Here is a 23554-nt window from a genome sequence, read left to right on the forward strand (position 1 = left end):
CATACATACAGTGGCAAGAAATGATATACCACAAGAAAAAAAATACACCTGTTAAAAAAGCTTTTAAAAAAATTAACAAGTTAAATAAAATACATTTCTTTAGTTCACTTACCATTACTTGGCCCCACCGACTCCCGTTGCGCAGCTTACTCACAAACCAATCCACCAGGCACAGGAACCCATAAAATAATAAACCATAAAAAAATAAACATTACACTAAAAATCCAAATCAATCCACGGGTCTTCTAATTTTAATCCATCTTCATCTGTATTCTTCTTTCTTCTATCTTCTTCCGGGTGGGGTCTTCTTCCCGCCTTCGACCATGCCCTGGCCTTCTTTCTTCATAGGAGGTCCTTCCTCTTCGGCGGCTGGCTTCAAAATGAGACGACATAGGCTTTTAAAGGCCTATGACGTCACATTTTTCATCATATGGTTCCCACGGCCCTGATTGGGCCGTGAAAACCATGTGTTTTGGCCGATAAAAATACAAATGATGACATCACTTAAAGGCAATGAAAGCACAGCCAATCAGAATGGCTTTGCTTCAATTGCCTTTAAGATGACGTCATTAAAAGAAACATGGCCGGCCTCACATGGTACGGTAGCCAATCAGAGCGTGGGAACTCCATCCCTACTCTGATTGGCTCTAGTATACCATGTGACAGAGGCTTGGGGGAGAAAGGATGTGACGTCAATGAAAACCTGTCACATGGTACTAGAGCCAATCAGAGTAGGGATGGAGTTCCCACGCTCTGATTGGCTACGGTACCATGTGACAGGTTTTCATTGACGTCACATCCTTTCTCCCCCAAGCATCTGTCACATGGTATACTAGAGCCAATCAGAGTAGGGATGGAGTTCCCACGCTCTGATTGGCTACCGTACCATGTGAGGCCGGCCATGTTTCTTTTAATGACGTCATCTTAAAGGCAATTGAAGCAAAGCCATTCTGATTGGCTGTGCTTTCATTGCCTTTAAATGACGTCATCATTTTTATTTTTATAGGCCAAAACACATGGTTTTCCCGGCCCAATCAGGGCAGTGGGAACCATATGATGAAAATGTGACGTCATAGGCCTTTAAAAGCCTATGTCATCTCATTTTGAAGCCAGCCGCCGAGGAGGAAGGACCTCCTATGAAGAAAGAAGGCCAGGGCGTGGCCGAAGGCGGGAAGAAGACAGAAGAAAGAAGAATACAGATGAAGATGGATTAAAATTAGAAGACCCGTGGATTGATTTGGATTTTTAGTGTAATGTTTATTTTTTTATGGTTCATTATTTTATGGGTTCCTGTGCCTGGTGGATTGGTTCGTGAGTAAGCTGCGCAATGGGAGTCGGTGGGGCCAAGTAATGGTAAGTGAACTAAAGAAATGTATTTTATTTAACTTGTTAATTTTTTTAAAAGCTTTTTAACATGTGTATTTTTTTTGTGGTATATCATTTCTTGCCTCTGTATATGTATGTATGTCTAGAGAGATATATACATACAGGGTAAGAAATGATGTTGTTTTAAAAGCTTGATTTGATGTGTTTTAAATTAATTTGTCTATGCTGCTATGCTTTATTGTGTGTTTAAAGTATTTTAAAATTAGATAGATGTACTGTAATTGTTGATATTGTATTGTGTGCTTGTGTTCAGGGTTAGCCTTGGTTTTAAATTTTGTATTCTGGTTGGTACTTATATTTTTTCACATGCTAAATTGTTCTGCTCCAGGCGTGAATTGGTTAATTGTTTAATTGTTCGTGATGGACTGTCAATTGTTTAGGGATGTAAATAATGAATGCTAATTGATTTTTGTTTACTTGATTGATTAAAATAGTTTACTTGTTTGGAGGTATTTGTATTTTGCTTGCATTGGCATTTGATGATTTAGATTGTAAGATCAGTTAGGATTATTAAAGGAAATTGATTTTATTGTAGTATGTCTGTATGGAGAAGTGTTATTTGAAGTACAGTATGGTTTTGATAACCCTTCTACATTTATTTGTATATGGTTCATCATGTGTGTGTGTATATACTGTATATATATATATATATCTCTCTCTGTGTATATATATATATATATATATATATATATATATATATATATATATATATATATACTGTATATATAGTTTCATGATGAAGCCACTGTACAAATTCATGGGTGAAGGGTGGGTATCGGGCCAGTGTGGCTTAACCCCTTAATTACCTTTGCGGTTATTATCTGATAAGGTGTTTAAGGGGTTAATTGATATCTGAATGTACTTGCAATGTATTGGCTTTGTATTTGCTATGTATTTTGCGGGCAAGACAAGGATGTCGCTGGCGACGGAGACTTCTTATTGATGAGGTCAGTAGTACTTTATTTATTTGAATATGCTAGTTAATGTTTTTAATAATGGGCAATTAATCTATTATCCATATCTGGATAATAGTTATTTTGCACATTATTGTACTGTAGGTGTTGGGGGGGGGGGGTGTATGTATTGAATGTATAGGCCAGGTTTATTTTTTTTACATTCAGGGTTTGTTCCGTGGTTCTGCGTGGGACCTCTGGAGACCACCTGCGGGTCTCCTCGGGTATCTCACGGGTATCAGGCTGGTGGTTCCATGGGTGACACATGCGGGGATGAAGCGGTGGCCTCACATCTGTGGGGGCACCGCAAACTCGTAGTCTGCGGGGATGAAGCGGTGGCCTCACATCTGTGGGGGCACCGCCGACCCATAGGTGCAGGGATGAAGATGTGGTGCACCGCAGACCCATAGTGAGCACTCATGAGTTCCCCAGACCCCCGTGGGAACCACCCAAGGCCCCACAGACATCTGTGGGTCTGACATGGGGCTCCCAGACATCCGCGGGCCTACCGTGGGAACCCAATTATGGCCCACGGTGACCCAAGGAGACCACCTGGGGGCCATGGTGCTGGCGGGACCCACCAGCAGGCCTCCAGAACCTGTTTGAAAAGGGCTGCTGGCACCCTGTAGGTCTGTCAGGTGCCCCGCCAGCCCACCGGGGACACGCGTGGGGCTGCGTTATGAACCCTGTTTGTAAAAGGATAAATCTTGTATTTATGGGGGGGGGCACAGGGGGTGGGTAATGTATTTAATAAATGTAATGATGCTTATTGTGGGGCTGTGTATTGTTTTTATTGTGGGTACTTGGGGTGTGGGGAGGGGTTTCCCCAACGGTATGTGGGTAGGCCTCCCTTGTGAGTAGTGGGTGAGGATGGTTAGGCCTGACGGGGTGGGGGGTTAGTGTGGGAGGGTATGTAGGCATCCTGAGTGGTGGGTGAGGGTGGTTTAACCCCTTAATGACTGTAGCGGTTAATAACCGCTATGGTGATTAAGGGGTTAGGGGACATTACTTTGAATGTTTTAATTTTTGTCTCTGTTTTGCAGCTGCGGAGGGACCATGGGCAGGATTGGGCGGTGGAGGGGGGGGGGCAACGGTATGTGGGTAGGCCTCCCTTGTGGGTAGTGGGTGAGGGTGGTTAGGCCTCACGGGTGGGTCATTGGCAGTGAGGCACTGCATTATAGTTTATGGACATCGGGATCCCCCTCCCCCTCCCCACATTTACATACACTGCACTCACAGAAACACAGGCAGGGAGATTTAACAGACACAATAGGGGAGGGGGCTTTACACAGATTAGTCAAGGCAGGGAAGCTTAACAGACACAATAGGGGGAGGGGGCTTTACACAGATTACAGTCAAGGCAGGGAAGCTTAACAGACACATTCAAAATATGTATTTAATGTATTTATTGTTGTTTATGTATTTTAAATACACAGGGGGTGTACTGTATGTTGTTTATTGCAATGTTTATTGGGGGAAAATGTCCCCAATAAACATGCTATTCTGCCTTAAACCTTCATTGCCTTAGCGGATATCAGCTATGGTAATGAAGCAGCATTTCTGTATTTTAATAATATTGTGCAGGAGCAGGGGGTCCCTTGAGCTTTGATTTGTGGCTCAGGGAACCCCCTGCTCACTGTACAATATATATATATATATATATATATATATATATATATATATATATATATATATATATATATATATATATATATATACTATACACCAATAGGGACCACTAAGTATCCACACACGCTTTTAGTTGTGCTACAAACTCTCACATTTCCACACCCACCCGCACCATTTATATCCACTCCCACTCCACACACACCTTGTGTAAAGCACTGTATATACTGTGGGCTCTCCATTCATTTTTATTCACACTGATACACATACACACTCTTTCTTCACTTGCTTTCAGTAACCTTTTGACACCTCTGGCCATAAAACACATCCACACCGGGGAAAGGAACAGCACAGATAACATTCCAAGAGACACTGTTTTTAAGTATACTGTACCTTTTGCTTCATTCATTGTAACATCGCCGAAAGAAGAGATCAGTGTATCTCGAAAGCTCGCACAAATAAAAGCATTTCGTTAGCCACAGAACGGTGTCATCTATTTATTTTTTGATTATATATATATATATATATATATATATATATATATATATATATATATATACAGTATTTAGAGTTTTGATTTGTGGCTCAGGGAAACCCCTGCTCACTGTACAATATTATTAAAAATACATTCATGCTGCTTCGTTACCATAGCACATAGCCGCAAAGGTAAGGAACAAGTGTTTATTGATATGTGTGTTTTATTCATACTGTAGATGTGCAGAGGGTCTCCGGAGCTTAAGCGCTTTGGTTTTAGGTCCGGGGACCCCCTTCTTCCTGAGATACAGGCCCCTTTATGGGGTGCCGGTATCCCTCTGCTTTGTTTACATTCCGTGGTCACGTGATCGGGACCTTTAAATGCAGAGGGATACTGGCACCTCATAAAGGGTGCTGTATCTCGGGAAGCAGGGGGTCCCCGGACCTGAAACCAACGCGGTTCAGCTCCGGAGACCCCCTGCACATCTACACTATGAATAAAAATGTATTTTAAATCATTTTTAATGTGCCGATGTTTGCGCAGAGAGAGCAGCGGATCTCTCTCTGCTGCAAACACATCTCGCCAGGGGACGGCCTATAGTATCATTGATGTGCATATACAGTACTTTATGTGTATGTTAGGGGTTATAGGGGTTGTTGTTATACAGTATATATACTGTATATATATATTTATATATATATATATACTGTATATACTGCATTACAATTCATGAATTTCTGCCATCTGGCGGACACGCGAAGCATTGCAGCCTATTAAATCCTGAACCATTAACAATTAACACATCAACCGCGCGTCAGCCGAGCATGACCCGTGGCTGGGAAAGCAAAACGAACGCGGCATGCTCCGGGTGAACAGCGTCGCATTCCAGGAACAAGCCGGTGACAAACCGGTGATTTGTTAGAATAAAGTGTGCCGCAGCAGTAGCAAGGGTTGCCAGTCACCAGGTTTTCACTGATGGTCAGACCGTTATTGTAAGCCAGTGCTGGCGCCGGTGCAGGCGCTGTTACATTGCTGGTCTGGGATTGATTAATCTTATTTGGATTTAACATGACCTTTCTCCTTTTGAAGTCTTCTTTATCAATGATACAGAAAAAATCTGGCATCACACACCAATACCTTCCTCTAACTCCGTGTGCAGGGGTAATACGAAAAAAACACGAATCACTACTTAACTTTTTCCTTATTTCTCGCTTCCACCCACGAGCATCAGGGAAAATTTGTAAAAGTCATAATTTACGATGAAATATTGATAGATTTCGGCAACTGTGGCCATTTTATCATCTGCTGCATTAATTGCAGAACATAAGTCAGGTCTTTTGCACACGTACTGCGGTGTACTCATTGCGTCCGTCCGGTCGGCAACTGTGCAGGACAGGAGAAATAATGTAAAAATGACACAGCGTATTGAGTTTTTATTATGAAACGCCTAAATTGATACAGTAACTTCTGCAGTACCAAGGTCAATTCACAATGGACCACTGTGGGTTTTTTTAAACACCTGCAAGTTGACACATTACTGTAGCACAAGTAGTGTACACATTAGAATTCATGAATATCTGCCACCTGGCGGATACGCGAAGAATTGCCCCCAATTAAATTCGAAACCATTGTAATTAAATAGATCAACCGCAGATCAACCGTGGGTGCCGGGCATGAACACGGGGGATGCAAAATTTATAGCGCGTGGAATACAGGAGATGCAACGACAACGGCTCAGAGAAGTTTTAGAATAAAGGCTGGCGCAGCAGTATGTACCTAATTTACGGGTATACTGAAAGGATTACCTTATACTCTGTAATTTAATCAAAAATGTGTGCTGTACGTATGTTGTAATCCTGCAACTGAACTAATGAGAGGGATACGTTCAGTATCCAAATACACGTTATTAAAATTTTGAGAAAGGTATAAAGCTTTTCCCTCTGTCCTTATTTACAAAGGATGAATGTGCAGTGATTGTATATATTGTCTTTGCTCCACACAAATAATACATTATTCAGCATATAAATGCTGCATAACTAATCTGAGAAACAAATCAGAAAGAACATGATAGAGATAATGTAAATATAAGCACAGTAAAATGATCTGCATCAAATTCAGGTTATAGAATAAACTAAGAAATAAAGGAAAATGTTAGTTCTGACCTTTTTTTAAACCCTTATTCATGTCGCTATAAATTATGGAATCAAATTATTATCATTACATTTCATTTGGTCCAATGTAAATCGTCACCTTTAAAGGTCCTCTTATGGCTTTAGGAGAAAAACATGTGCACATACAGTGCAGATATAGCAACGGTAATATCTCCAACTGGCGCGTTAGGGTGGAATATTCTGTGATATATGGTGTCATTGTTCTTTGAACCTATAAGTTCAGTGGGAGCAATTAACGCTGCTACATCTATTGTGATGGATCCTTAATGTATATAATCTCCAAATCTGTGCTTTAGCTAAAGTCTTACAAATAAAAGTGGCACCAATACCAACTCTTTCTACTGGTAACAAGTCTCCCTCTACAACTTCACACTCTTGTGGCCATTACAACTTTCTTGTTACATTGTTTGTCCATTTTAAAGTAACTAGATATTATGTTATGTTAGCTATTATATTATGTTCTTACAGTGAATTCCCATAGCTTCTACCTCACTCACCGCTCCACTTCTACTGCTTCACTACACATATCCCCACCCTGCCTTCCCATAGCTTCTACCTCACTCACCGCTCCACTTCTACTGCTTCACTACACATATCCCCACCCTGCCTTCCCATAGCTTCTACCTCACTCACCGCTCCACTTCTACTGCTTCACTACACATATCCCCACCCTGCCTTCCCATAGCTTCTACCTCACTCACCGCTCCACTTCTACTGCTTCACTACACATATCCCCACCCTGCCTTCCCATAGCTTCTACTTTACTCACCGCTCCACTTCTACTGCTTCACTACACATATCCCCACCCTGCCTTCCCATAGCTTCTACCTCACTCACCACTCCACTTCTACTGCTCCACTACACATATCCCTACCCTGCCTTCCCATATCTTCTACTTTACTCACCGCTCCACTTCTACTGCTTCACTACACATATCCCCACCCTGCCTTCCCATAGCTTCTACTTTACTCACCGCTCCACTTCTACTGCGTCACTACACATATCCCCACCCTGCCTTCGCATAGCTACTCCTCACTCACCACTCCTCTTCTACTGCTTCACTACACATATCCCCACCCTGCCTTCCCATAGCTTCTACCTCACTCACCGCTCCACTTCTACTGCTCCACTACACATATCCCTACCCTGCCTTCCCTTGGCTTCTACCTCACTCACCGCTCCACTTCTACTGCTTCACTACACATATCCCCACCCTGCCTTCCCATAATCCCTACCTCACTCACCTCTACACTTCTACTGCTGCACTTCACATATCCCTACCCTGCCTTCCCATAGCTACTCCTCACTGACCACTCCTCTTCTACTGCTTCACTACACATATCCCCACCCTGCCTTCCCATAGCTTCTACCTCACTCACCGCTCCCCTTCTACTGCTTCACTACACATATCCCTACCCTGCCTTCCCATAGCTTCTACTTTACTCACCGCTCCACTTCTACTGATCCACTACACATATCCCCACCCTGCCTTCCCATAGCTTCTACTTTACTCACCGCTCCACTTCTACTGATCCACTACACATATCCCCACCCTGCCTTCCCATAGCTTCTACTTTACTCACCGCTCCACTTCTACTGCTCCACTACACATATCCCTACCCTGCCTTCCCATGGCTTCTACCTCACTCACCGCTCCACTTCTACTGCTTCACTACACATATCCCTACCCTGCCTTTCCATAATCTCTACCTCACTCACCTATACACTTCTACTGCTGCACTACACTATCCCTACCCTGCCTTCCCATATCCTCTAACTCACTCACTGCTGCACTTCTACTGCTCCATTACACATATCCCTACACTAGCTTCCCATAGTCTCTACCTCACTTACCACTCCACTTCTACTGCTTCACAACACATATATATGTGTATGAGTTTCAAGGGGGGGTTTGCGGAGGATTCGTTTACAGAATGTGCCTAGGAGGTTGGGGTCCGGAGTTGCCGGTTCCCCCATAAATGTACCCGGTAATCATGCCTGATTCTCGGATACATGTAGGCACGTTGTCCCAGCAATATCTCCTCTAGAAAAGGCAAGCGCGACTCACCAATAGGGTACCTTGCTTCAGCATAGCTCAGAAAGGAGAATGAGGCACAGGGATGAATAGGTATCCCTGTACCTGAGGGAATCCCTAGATTAAGGGGGGTACCTCAGCTAGTGCCAAGGTGACCCAGAACCAGTGTAGGGTTCGTGGGTGCCCCAACCATATAAAAGGTTGAGGGGGGACTCTGAGAGTCCAGTATGAGTCCAAAAGATAGTGTATGGGGATTAAAGCAGCTAGGAATAGTAGTACAGCATCTTCTTTATTCTGTCCCCTGTACCCAGAGACTCAGAATTATATTAAACATACTGTATACCTTAGTGTATCAAAATATACTTTATTAATGTACAGGTTCCTACCGGGTATACCGGTTCCGGGGGTTGGGTATATACGATGGGGGACTCCACATAAACCAGGGAACCCTGACTATACCTGGGATATGCTTATCCCAATGCCCCCTTTTACATTTCTGTTCTGTGCTGAAGCAGGGCATCCTGGCGGTGAGCCGCATAACGGCTTTCCAGGGAGGACTTTGACCGGAGGTCTGTGTCTACATGTACCCGGAAATTCGACTCGGCTCCTGGCTACATTTTTGAGGTGGCCAGTAACTCTGGGCCCCGGCAATCTAGACACAATCAGAAAACACAACCAAAGTCACCCTTGAAATTCATAGCCTTAGAACCTCCACTGGTTACATTACATGCGGTTTTGGCAAAAGATATGTGGGGAGGACTATTAGAGCACTTAAAATCAGAATTTTAGAGCACTTAAGACTGATAAGATTAGGGTACCATAACCACCCAGTGTCCAAGCACTTCTCTGAATGTCGACAGGGAGGTGTTAGAAAATGTTCATTCTTGGGTATTGAATTAGTTCACAATAAATTGAGAGGTGGTGATCATGTCAATTTGTTAAACCAAAGGGAGGCATATTGGATTTTTATTCTTAGAACACGTTACCCCCTTGGTTTAAATATTGAATGGCATATGGGCCACTTACTCTGATTGTCATATTCCCTGGGCCGTTTGTATATTTCAGTATCCACTATATAATATGCAAAATGATGTCCTTTGAGTCCGTAAACATATTTATCATGATACAGTAACTTGTGATTTCATAATTACTTACACTGGCGACACACTTTATTCGAGCTCGGCTAGTCCCACGAATTCGGGTATACCCGGGTGTATTGAGGTTTGTGACTGTTTTCTGCCCGAGTGCATTGGGTTATTTTCCAGGCAGGGATTGAAGCATTTTATTCCCGCTGGCTGCAATACTGCACAGTATATATATATATATACTGCATTACAATTCATGAATTTATGCCATCTGGTAGACACGCGAAGCATTGCAGCCTATTAAATCCTAATCATTATCATTTAACAGATCAGCCGCCCGTCAGCCAGGCATGAACCCAGGCTGGGAAGGCAAACACAACGGGGCTTGTCAGAGGTGAGGAGCGGCGCATTCCAGGTATCTGCCAGGTACATACTGGGTATTTGCTCGAATAAAGTGTGTCGGTGCAGTACGTATTTTAAAGAATGTTATAACATGTTATGCTGATTTATCACCATTTATCAAGCTGCTTTGCTGGGATTATAGCACCATGGTTTATATGTTTATATTTTTACATATTTATTTATTTAGGTTTTTTGTTATGACTATTGTGATTTGTCAATTTTGTTTCTCTTCATATATTCTTTTTTCTCCTTTTATTTGGTGCTTCCTTTACAGTTCTTGTTATTGATTTTAATTGTCATTATTTGTTATCATCCTTTTTTTCTTCTTTTTTTTCCCCTTTTTTCCCCTTTTTGCCTTCTCCCTCTTTTCTTCTCTTTCCCTTTTTTGTTTTCTCTTTTCCTCTCTCTCCCCTGTCTTTCTTTTTCTCTTTTTGTTTGAGGACATCAATGATTTATTATGTTGTTATGTTTTTTTTGTTCCTCTATGCTTTCCGTTGGTTCGACTTTGCCTTTGGTTATTTTAGTTTCATTGCCCTTTCTTGCATCCACTTCCGCCCTTAGACTGCTTCTGACGTCTTGGTTGCTCGCACTTGCGCGGTATCGCATGCGAGGACGTCATGATGTCATTACGCATGTTCTTTCGGCGCGAACGGGATACAGGTAAGAAGGGTATTTATAAGGACTGGTTTTCACTGTATGATTATCCTTGATAAAGAACGCTAACACGTTCGAAATGTGTTGGATTTTAATGTCTTGATGACTCAATAAATGTATACTTTTGTTACCTGGGTCCTCTCTTTGCTCCTACCGGATTGTGCGCTCCTTATATCATCTGCATCACATATACTTCATTGGAAGCAGCATATCCATCCAGCAACACCAGGTATTGTGAGTAATTATTTTGTTTTTTCTACAGGGATACCCCCCAATGAGATTGATGGTGGGGACTTTTTCTTGCTTCCCACCACCCTTCTTCAGGGGGTGTTTACCCACAATTGCTGGCTATATTACTTACACGTCTTATTAATTCTGACATCATTTTCCTTGGCTGGTGGTTTGGTGTTATTTAACATTCTTCCTGGCATTGAGCGCTCCTCAACTTTCTATCTACTTGTCGCATATCTTACATACAATGCATGGCAGAACATATACAACAGAATGAAGGAACAAAGGGCACTGCGGATTTGAGCAAAATAAACTCATTTATTGAGCCAACACGACGTTTCGACCTAAGTGGTCTTTTTCAAGTGACAATGGCATAAATACATTCCACAATAGTAACATATAAATAGTGCCCCAAATCCCCACAATGCAACCTGTCCAATTAGTGTAGATGAAGTTCATATGTTGAGACAGTCCCTTTAGCCAATCTCCAATCTGTGCTCCTTTACACCAGCTGATGGTGCTCCATGTTAGATTCTGGTGTTCACATCCTCCTTGCTCCTGTGTAGTCCGGCATCCATCTTGATGACGTCATCACTCCTCGTTTCTGGCGTTTGGAACGCATCCTGGTCCCATTCTGCCATTGCACGTCATCTCCGATCGTGCTTTTCAAGTCCGCGCGTGCGCGGTGTCAATCCGGTCGATCCTCTTCATCCCTATACCCCTTCCGATCGTAGAAAGCGCAGATCATTGCAGAATCATTGCGCCTGCGATTGTCAATCATCCTGCGGTCCTGCAGGCTCGGGGGGGGGGGAAACAACTGATCTCCAGTGTCAAATCGGTCAGGTGTTTTGATCCTAGTACGTCATCTTCATCTGTCAGACAGTGTGGTAGGATGTCTTCATCACCAATGATCCATAATGCATAAGTGGAGGAGAAAGGGGAGGAACAGATCAGCATTCCACATATGGAACAGGCTGTGTGACATATTATATCACCGTGATTAAGTGTTGATAATAAAAATCTAAGAAAAAGGTTTGTCTTTGTCAATGAATTCAAATGCCTAACCCCAGAGGTACAGTATAAACGGACGAGTATACTTACAGCAGGCAGTGGCAGCAACCTAAGGAAAAAATCATCTCTCCTCAATGAAACAACCTAATGACAAAAAGTCATTTAGTCCATTTGGGTATACAGTATTTAATGTGTGGATCCAAAAGGATTCCCGCTGTAATAATAGCGTATCCTTATCCAGACCAGCCCTAGCTTTTTTAATATGCTCAATACCCATTAACTTTAGTGAGGATATTGGGTGACTGAAGTCAGAGCAATGTTTGATAAGAGCTGTATCCTCTGCATGATTATTAATTTTGCTCTTGTGTTCTATAAATCTAGTTTTGAGCATGCGACTGCTCTTACCAATATAACATAGTCCACAAGGGCATTTAATCATATAAATGATGTTCGTAGTGATGCATGTGATACGCTCCTTTATTTTATACAGTCTGCCACTTCTGGGGTGGTAGAACTTATCCCCTGTATTCAGACTGTTACACACGCTACAGCCATAGCATTTATAACAGCCTACTTTAGGCAAACTCAAGAAGTGTGGTGTTATGTAATGTTTTTCATTATCCGCCTTTATCAGGATGTCTTTAAGATTCTCTCCATGCTTATAAGCAAAACGTGGGAAATCCTTACAAACATCTTTGAGTGTTTCGTCTGTCTGTAAAACTTTCCAGTGTTTTTTTAAAGTGTTTTTAATGAAACCACTGGCCGTTGTGAATTTGCTAACAAATGTCAGACGGTCACTTTTAATCTTTGATTGGGGTGTTGTATCAAAAGCCTTTACAATCTCTGATCTGTTGTGTCCCCTCTCAACAAATCTGTCCTCAATCTCCTTTAAAGTTTCCTTCAAGTTAGTTGGCCTGTCTACTATGCGTGTAGCCCTAACCTTTTGTGAAAATGGTAACATATGTTTTAATGGTTCTGGGTGGAAGCTGGTTGCATGTAACGTGCTATTCTTATCTGTTGGTTTTCTATATAGATCACTATGAAGTATTCCATTTTCATAGGTAAGGAGCACATCTAGATACGAAATCTGCTTTGTGCTCCAGTTTTTTGTAAACCTAACAGTGGTGTTTAGACCATCCAGATAGTCACAAAAGTGGATAAGTTCTTCCTCTGTACCCTCCCACAGAAACAGCAGATCATCAATATATCTACAGTAAAATAACATTCTCTTATAGTGTTCTGTAGGATAGATAAATTGCTCCTCAAAATCAGTCATGTATAAATTAGCATAGGACGGGGCCACATTGCTGCCCATAGCTGTCCCTGCAGTTTGTAAATAAAAGGTCTGCTCGAACTTAAAGTAATTTTTGTACAAAACAAAATGTAGGAGGAGCATGATAAAATCCACAGGTGGATTTGATTTGTGAGAACTAGTAAGATTCCTTCGAATGACATCTAAGCCACCATCATGAGGAATTATGGTGTACAAATTAGTAACATCCATAGTAACCATGATAAGATTTTTTCCAGTTAATGGCACTGTGCGTATTTTTGTAAGAAAATCAAATGTGTCACGTATGTAAGATTTGTTCTTAATTACCAAAGGTTGAAGAAAGGTATCAATAAATACCGCTAACGGTTGATTGATGGAACATGTAGCAGAAATTATGGGTCTGCCGGGGGGATTCTGTAAACTTTTGTGGATTTTTGGGAGTAGATAAATAACCGGGCGTCTTGGATTTTTCATAGTAAGAAAGTTAACTATCTCCTCACTAATCCATAAATTATTTAATCCAAGTTGTAGTATCCCCCTAATTTCTGTTTGATACCTTACAGTCGGATCCATATCCAATTTAATGTAACACTCTTGATTCTCCAATTGTCTTAAAACTTCTGTTTTGTACACACTATAGTCCTGCACTACAAGTGCTCCTCCCTTATCCGCTTTTTTAAAAATGATGTTGCTATTCTCCCTAAGTGTTTTTAAAGCCTCCTTTTGTGCAATTGTCAAATTATAGTTTGTGTAATGATGTTTCTTAAAATGTTGTTTCACATCATGTTTTATAAGATTCATGAATACACTCACACTAGAATTTTTGAAAGGTGCAATAAACCTTGATTTCAATTTACACCGGTTAGGGTTTACCTGCTCTTGTTGCTGCCACTGCTGATCTTGCTGATCTGTGGGTCTTAAAAAGAAAGATTTTTGATTCAAGTTTCTTTCAAATTTGAACAGTTCAACCTCTAATTCAAAAGGGTCAGGTCTAGTGGTGGGGACAAATGAAGGACCTTTGGATAAAACACAGATATCCATTTCTGTTAACTCATGAGAAGACAGATTAATGATTAGATTATGCTTACTCATGGTCGTGGGCGGAGAACCGGAGGTGTTCTTTGTGCATCTGCGGCCCCTCCTTGTCTTGCGTCTTTGGCCATTGATGTCTGTCCTCATCCCTTGTCTAAAAAATACCTCCCTGGGGTGTGGGTTGTTGCACCTTCTGCTGATGAAGCGGTGTCAGAATCACTTGTGAAGTCTGATGGTTTTTTAGCCACTTTTTTTTATTTTGTTAGGTTTTTTGAGCGTCTGTCAGACTTTCTCCAAAAATAGACGTTGTTCTCTTTGTAATCTGTCACTACTACCTTAAATTTTTGTTTCTTAAAGTGGATTAAATCATCCTTAAATTTTTGTAGCTTAACTTTAAGGTCATCTAGTGATTTGACAGTAATGTCATTTTGATGTGTCTGCTCAATAATGATTTCTATTTTTAGAATCTCATGCCTCACAGTGGTGAGTTGCTGACCCACTTCTTCTATCACCAGCAGTATCAAATCAAGTGATGCTTTATTCAAAATTCTATACCAGTTGTCACAAAAAATAGTATTGTCAATTCCAATAGTTGGGCGATTTTTTTATACGAAACCCCCTAGGAATGAGTTTCTATTTATAGTAAACCCCAGGGAGGTCTTTTTTAGACAAGGGACGAGGACAGACATCAAGGGCCAAAGACGCAAGACAAGGAGGGGCCGCAGATGCACAAAGAACACCTCCGGTTCTCCGCCCACGACCATGAGTAAGCATAATCTAATCATTAATCTGTCTTCTCATGAGTTAACAGAAATGGATATCTGTGTTTTATCCAAAGGTCCTTCATTTGTCCCCACCACTAGACCTGACCCTTTTGAATTAGAGGTTGAACTGTTCAAATTTGAAAGAAACTTGAATCTAAAATCTTTCTTTTTAAGACCCACAGATCAGCAAGATCAGCAGTGGCAGCAACAAGAGCAGGTAAACCCTAACCGGTGTAAATTGAAATCAAGGTTTATTGCACCTTTCAAAAATTCTAGTGTGAGTGTATTCATGAATCTTATAAAACATGATGTGAAACAACATTTTAAGAAACATCATTACACAAACTATAATTTGACAATTGCACAAAAGGAGGCTTTAAAAACACTTAGGGAGAATAGCAACATCATTTTTAAAAAAGCGGATAAGGGAGGAGCACTTGTAGTGCAGGACTATAGTGTGTACAAAACAGAAGTTTTAAGACAATTGGAGAATCAAGAGTGTTACATTAAATTGGATATGGATCCGACTGTAAGGTATCAAACAGAAATTAGGGGGATACTACAACTTGGATTAAATAACTTATGGATTAGTGAGGAGATAGTTAACTTTCTTACTATGAAAAATCCAAGACGCCCGGTTATTTATCTACTCCCAAAAATCCACAAAAGTTTACAGAATCCCCCCGGCAGACCCATAATTTCTGCTACATGTTCCATCAATCAACCGTTAGCGGTATTTATTGATACCTTTCTTCAACCTTTGGTAATTAAGAACAAATCTTACATACGTGACACATTTGATTTTCTTACAAAAATACGCACAGTGTCATTAACTGGAAAAAAACTTATCATGGTTACTATGGATGTTACTAATTTGTACACCATAATTCCTCATGATGGTGGCTTAGATGTCATTCGAAGGAATCTTACTAGTTCTCACAAATCAAATCCATCTGTGGATTTTATCATGCTCCTCCTACATTTTGTTTTGTACAAAAATTACTTTAAGTTCGAGCAGACCTTTTATTTACAAACTGCAGGGACAGCTATGGCCAGCAATGTGGCCCCGTCCTATGCTAATTTATACATGACTGATTTTGAGGAGCAATTTATCTATCCTACAGAACACTATAAGAGAATGTTATTTTACTGTAGATATATTGATGATCTGCTGTTTCTGTGGGAGGGTACAGAGGAAGAACTTATCCACTTTTGTGACTATCTGGATGGTCTAAACACCACTGTTAGGTTTACAAAAAACTGGAGCACAAAGCAGATTTCGTATCTAGATGTGCTCCTTACCTATGAAAATGGAATACTTCATAGTGATCTATATAGAAAACCAACAGATAAGAATAGCACGTTACATGCAACCAGCTTCCACCCAGAACCATTAAAACATATGTTACCATTTTCACAAAAGGTTAGGGCTACACGCATAGTAGACAGGCCAACTAACTTGAAGGAAACTTTAAAGGAGATTGAGGACAGATTTGTTGAGAGGGGACACAACAGATCTGAGATTATAAAGGCTTTTGATACAACACCCCAATCAAAGATTAAAAGTGACCGTCTGACATTTGTTAGCAAATTCACAACGGCCAGTGGTTTCATTAAAAACACTTAAAAAAAACAATGGAAAGTTTTACAGACAGACGAAACACTCAAAGATGTTTGTAAGGATTTCCCACGTTTTGCTTATAAGCATGGAGAGAATCTTAAAGACATCCTGATAAAGGCGGATAATGAAAAACATTACATAACACCACACTTCTTGAGTTTGCCTAAAGTAGGCTGTTATAAATGCTATGGCTGTAGCGTGTGTAACAGTCTGAATACAGGGGATAAGTTCTACCACCCCAGAAGTGGCAGACTGTATAAAATAAAGGAGCGTATCACATGCATCACTACGAACATCATTTATATGATTAAATGCCCTTGTGGACTATGTTATATTGGCAAGAGCAGTCGCATGCTCAAAACTAGATTTATAGAACACAAGAGCAAAATTAATAATCATGCAGAGGATACAGCTCTTATCAAACATTGCTCTGACTTCAGTCACCCAATATCCTCACTAAAGTTAATGGGTATTGAGCATATTAAAAAAGCTAGGGCTGGTCTGGATAAGGATACGCTATTATTACAGCGGGAATCCTTTTGGATCCACACATTAAATACTGTATACCCAAATGGACTAAATGACTTTTTGTCATTAGGTTGTTTCATTGAGGAGAGATGATTTTTTCCTTAGGTTGCTGCCACTGCCTGCTGTAAGTATACTCGTCCGTTTATACTGTACCTCTGGGGTTAGGCATTTGAATTCATTGACAAAGACAAACCTTTTTCTTAGATTTTTATTATCAACACTTAATCACGGTGATATAATATGTCACACAGCCTGTTCTATATGGGGAATGCTGATCTGTTCCTCCCCTTTCTCCTCCACTTATGCATTATGGATCATTGGTGATGAAGACATCCTACCACACTGTCTGACAGATGAAGATGACGTACTAGGATCAAGACACCTGACCGATTTGACACTGGAGATCAGTTGTTTCCCCCCCCCCCCCCCCCCCCGAGCCTGCAGGACCGCAGGATGATTGACAATCACAGGCGCAATGATTCTGCAATGATCTGCGCTTTCTACGATCGGAAGGGGTATAGGGATGAAGAGGATCGACCGGATTGACACCGCGCACGCGCGGACTTGAAAAGCACGATCGGAGATGACGTGCAATGGCAGAATGGGACCAGGATGCGTTCCAAACGCCAGAAACGAGGAGTGATGACGTCATCAAGATGGATGCCGGACTACACAGGAGCAAGGAGGATGTGAACACCAGAATCTAACATGGAGCACCAACAGCTGGTGTAAAGGAGCACAGATTGGAGATTGGCTAAAGGGACTGTCTCAGTATATGAACTTTATCTACACTAATTGGACAGGTTGCATTGTGGGGATTTGGGGCACTATTTATATGTTACTATTGTGGAATGTATTTATGCCATTGTCACTTGAAAAAGACCACTTAGGTCGAAACGTCGTGTTGGCTCAATAAATGGGTTTATTTTGCTCAAATCCGCAGTGCCCTTTGTTCCTTCATTCATCTGTCTTGGACTGATTGCAGGCTTTCGTGCAAACACTGGAGCACCGGTAATTGTATGTTTTTTCTATTTTTGAGGTGTGCAGCATCACTCTATTTGTTCAGAACATATACAACAGTCATGCCCAAGAGCTAACACTCTTGGACCCCAAAACATGGATCAGGGGCAACCAAGTAGACTTGACCTTTATTAGTGAGCCTGGTTACCCCCTCACCGTCACAACTGTTCTGAAGAAGGGAACCCTAGTGGTGAGTCGCGGTTACCTTTTCAAGGGGAGATATTGCCGGGACAATGTGCCTACATATATACGAGAATCAGGCATGATTCCCGTGTATATTTTTAGGGGAACTGACAACTCTGGACCCCAACTACCTAGGCACATTCTGACAACAATTCCTCCTCAAAAACCCCCTTGAAACTCATACCCTAGTAATACCCGCTCACTGGCATCCCTGAAAAGGCAAAAAGATAACAATTATTTATTACCGCAAATTACAGGTTATGCATATAACGCTAATGGGCTCAAGAGCTGACTCTTCTTGAACCCTTATTTTGGATCAGGGGCATCCAAAAACGGTTGTAACCTTTATTAAGAGCCTGGTTACCCCCTCACTTCACACTAAGTCCTACAAATTGTTATTAAATATGTGTTACTGTTGTCATGTTTCCATTCCTTTTTCTTCTTATTGTTATAAAACCTGTTCTTGTGCCAGGAATACAGTATTTGGCCCAGATTTACAATGGGTGCTACATTTTACTCCTATGTATATGAATGAATGAATGAATGAGGTGTGCTAAAGCGTAGTATCTTTTAGAGTATCTAGACCAAGGGTGGCCAACTTCCGTCCTCAAGGGCCACCAGCCAGGTCAGGTTTTAAGGATATTCTGGCTTCAGCACAAGTGGCTCAATCAGTGGCCCAGGCAATGACTGTGATGGATAGAAGGGAGAGGATGCATTTCCACCAAGCAACTGTCCCCATTCAGTCAATGCAGTAACTGAGTAACCTGACCTGCCTTAAGGACTCCTCCAGAACTTTGTCTTTTGGCTTTGATGCCAGTTTAGAAAATTCTAAGTTCAGAGTTACTTTACTGTTAAAATATAATCACATGCAGCTGTATAGACTGTGACTGCAAACTAGCTGAGATGGTTATTAGCATCTCTGCTTACTGATGCATTTTTATTTTTTTAGATCAGCTATGGTGCAACAGACCCTCTTCTAGGCAACAAACTTTTCTACCCATCCTTTTTCCAAACCCATCAAAATGACCAGATTCAATACAAAGCAATTTCCAAGTTACTGAGACATTTTGGCTGGACGTGGGTTGGAATTATTGCATCAGATGATGAGGGTGGAGAGACACAGAGTCAGGAGCTGGAAAAAGAGGCCACCAATCATGGAATATGCATTGAGTTCATCCTGAAGATAGCTCGTCTCCAAAGCACAAATAGAAGAGAGCTTAATGCTAGAAACACTGCAATTCTCCAATCCTCAAACTCCCAGGTTGTTGTACTTTGTGGCGCAGTTTCCTTGTCCTGTATTTATTCCATAGGAAAAGAGTGTGCCGCCATTACCGAAAAGACTCTTATTGTACCTGCTACTTGGACGTTTCACAAAGATAATCACAATATCTCCATAACACCATTTAATGGCAGTCTGTCATTTACACATCCCAGGAAAAATATCCCAGCCATGAAGGACTTCTTAGAGAACGTTAACCCTGCAAGTCGCCCACATGACCAGTTACTTGAACATATGTGGACAATGTATTTGAAATGTTTATCATCAAATCCAGATAGGAACATGATCATTGAAAGGCTTTACAATGTCCATCTCTCCAACTGCACCGAGAAGAAACGTCTTACTGATATTGGCAATCGTGTGTACAATACTCATAGATTTGGAACCACTTACCATGTGTACGTGGCAGTGTATGCCATGGCTCATGCTCTGCACAAAATGCACTTATCCATCTCTAGGAATCCTGCTAAAAAGCACCAACAAAACTATGAATACAAACAGCAGGTAAATATACACATTGCAGACACTTCCCATCAAACCCTTTGGTTGCGCTCCTGTGACACATTCTGCTTTACTCAAAATATTAACATTATTAAACATAACAAGTAGCAAAGAGCTGCACTTCCTTCATTGTCTGTTTTATATGAAAGTATCAAGTATGTAGCTTTAAGTCTCAGGGGCCTATGCCGTAAAGGTTCAAAATAAATATCGCCCGGCCATTTATATCGCCGTTTTTTGGAGCGTTGGTATCACGGTATTCAGAAAAGCTTAATTACCTGTCACAGGAAAATTTCCAAAACAGCGAGTTGCTGCCGACGATAGGATCGCCTCTCCGTGAGAAAATCTCACCTGAAATTTATGATTTTTAATACACATTTTCTTCCAAGTGTAGATGAGCTGGGGTTCTCTGGAGCGGAACCACCTTGGTTGGAGGTCTGGTGACCCCCTGCTTCCTGAGATATAGACCCCATTAGGGAGTGCTGGTATCTCCTATGCATTTAAATGTCCCGGTGACGTGACGTGTGAATCCAATGCATAGGAGATACCGGCACCCCATAACGGGGCCAGTATCTCGGGAAGCAGGGCGTCCGTGGTTCTACTCCGGAGACCCCCTGCACATCTACTGTAGTGCTGACGAGTATTCTAAAACAAATCTGGGGCAATCACCAACAAGACCCAGGTACATGCTGCAACAATTCAGTGACATTTCTGCAGACAGACTAATGGCCCATTGGATTAACAGCGGGGGTCCCTGGCAATCCCTGGGACCCCTGCTCTGTTAATCTGATGGGCCATTAGTCTCTGCAGAAATGTCACTGAAATGTTTGCAGCATGTACCTGGATCTTGTTGGTGGTAGCCCCAGATTTTCCAAAGCATGTTTATGGCAAGTTTTAGAATACTCGTCGGCGCACTTGTACACTAGGAAGAAAATGTATATTAAAAAATATTTACTAAGCATCAATACAACACCACCCCCCATGCACCCCATGCACCCCAATAATGTAAAGCCATTATTTATTTTTTAACATGTATAGGGAGTGGTTGCTGCAAGGATGATGAAATCTTCACACAATAATATCCATAAAGATTAACGTGTAGGGCTCTTATAACAGACTATACTGCGGAGTGGGTAAATTATAAAGGGTTATCTGTGAGTGACCAATCAAGTAAGATATAACTTCTCCTGAAGGAAACAATCAAAAATGCTGGATATCACCTTGATGTAACCTCATTGGAGGAAATAAACTATGCACTGGTACTCATCCATATCCATAAATCACATAAGGAATATTTGGGAAAGATCTTACCCACTCCTTAAGTTTTGAGGAGTTCGTGATGGCGTGCCATCCGCTGATGCAGAATTTCAATTGTAGAAAAAAAGAGGAAAGCAGCACACTGCCAGGGTGTTAGGTGTTGTAAAAATAATCTTCTATTTATTCAGCACAAATACAAAACATCACCCAAAGAGGTGAAAACCCCTCCTACGCGTTTCAGACACGTGTCCTTTATCAAGGATGTATTTTGTTAATATACAGGATTCATAGCAAACAGCCCAATGACGTCACAGTCCAAAATTGAACATCAAAGCTTTATTGGAGACACACAGTGGACACAGCAGGCTGCAGCACAGCCTCCTCCTCCTCTACATGTTTCACGCACACGAAGCGCCTGTGTGCGTGAAACATGTAGAGGAGGAGGCTGTGCTGCAGCCTGCTGTGTCCACTGTGTGTCTCCAATAAAGCTTTGATGTTCAATTTTGGACTGTGACGTCATTGGGCTGTTTGCTGTTGCTCTGGATACACCTCTCCCTTCCACATGACCTCTCTGCTGGATGCACGCTGTAGGACTCACTGCTGAGGAACCATTAGGACCCAGGACGGATGAGCTGACAGGGGTAAGATTGCTGTTTTGCCCCTGAGCCCCAACTTTTATAGTGGTCTTTATTTATCCTCTCATTTTCCTACCAGCCCTGCACAACCAGTGCTTCATTCAACTTTAGCCTAGGAGCGCATGACAGTTACATATCTCTGTATTACAGGATTCATACCCCAGATCGACGGGGGTCCCCAGTGGGCCCAACGTGTGTCCGCAGGCCCTACAGTGCATCCTGGGGGGTGCTCATGGATGTCTGGGGGCCCTCAGGTGGTTCCCACGGGAGTCTGGGGCCCTCAAGTGGTCCCTGCCGGTTCCCCGGTTCTTCCCTACAGATGTCCCCCATGGGTCCACAGGTGGTACCCGTGGGCATCTGGGGGTCCTTGAGTGGTACCTGGGGGCATCCGGGGGTCCTCTGGTGGTCTCCATAGGTCCCCGCAGACCAAAGGTACCAACCCTATATGTCAACAAATAAAACATGAGTCTACATTAAATAAATCAATAATCTCCCCCCCCCCACCACCACCACCACCACCTCAACCACCACCACATACATACAGTACAGTAATGGGGAAAATAACTATTATCCCGATATGGATAATAGATTATTTGCTCATTATTAAACACAACATTAACCAGCATAAATACACTAAATAAAATACAGTTCTGCTTACCACAGTAATATGAAGGGCATCCTCATCAGGATAATAAAGGTCCCTGTCCTCCATTGCCAGAACGCATACATACATAATATGTACATTCTAATGGCCCCTAACCCCTTAATCACCTTAGCGGTTAATAACCGCTATAGTAATTAAGGGGTTAACCCACCCTGCCCTACTACCCACCTGGGATGCCTAATCACCCACATTGTACCCAGTGAGTAGTATAGTGGTACATCATATCCATATAATAATATGGGCATGATAAGCCTCTACAGCACTCAATGGGCACCCTAATCAAAATACATTAATGCTCAAAACACACAATAATAAAACATTACAAAACTCCACACAAAAAAAATCACTAAATAAAAACACTAGCCAGCTAATGCAATTAATACCAGTAACCAGATCAACAATGAATTAATGAAACCAGTAACCAATCAAACCAATTAATTAATACAACAACAATAAATTAATTGTACCAGTAATCAATCATACCAATTAATTAATACAACAGCAATGAATTAATTGAAACATTAATCTACAAAGAAATTAATTATTAAAAAATATCTAAAGCATTTGCCAACACAAGACATCATTAATTAAAAGCGAAAATCAATCGCCAACAATTAATTTAAATAAAGCATCAAAATACCAAACAATTACATCCACATAATAAACTGACATAGCAAAAATCACCATCAATACAAAGCGAGAAATGGCAAAAAAAAATTCTAATAATGTATTGATTTGTACCCTAAAGTGGTACAGATTAATACATTATCA

The 23554-nt window shown here is 41.5% G+C and overlaps 1 protein-coding gene across 1 annotated transcript in view; it reads left to right on the forward strand.

Moving 5' to 3' along the window:
• Positions 1-23554, forward strand: part of LOC142466063 (vomeronasal type-2 receptor 26-like) — a 67857-nt gene that overhangs the window by 11619 nt on the left and 32684 nt on the right. The window contains exon 3 of the mRNA XM_075570781.1: positions 19400-20233. Within this exon, the coding sequence (XP_075426896.1) occupies positions 19400-20233 (834 nt within the window). The remainder of the gene's footprint in view (positions 1-19399; positions 20234-23554) is intronic.

This window comes from Ascaphus truei, chromosome 1 (assembly GCF_040206685.1).
Source record: "Ascaphus truei isolate aAscTru1 chromosome 1, aAscTru1.hap1, whole genome shotgun sequence".
NCBI classification, from domain to species: domain Eukaryota; kingdom Metazoa; phylum Chordata; class Amphibia; order Anura; family Ascaphidae; genus Ascaphus; species Ascaphus truei.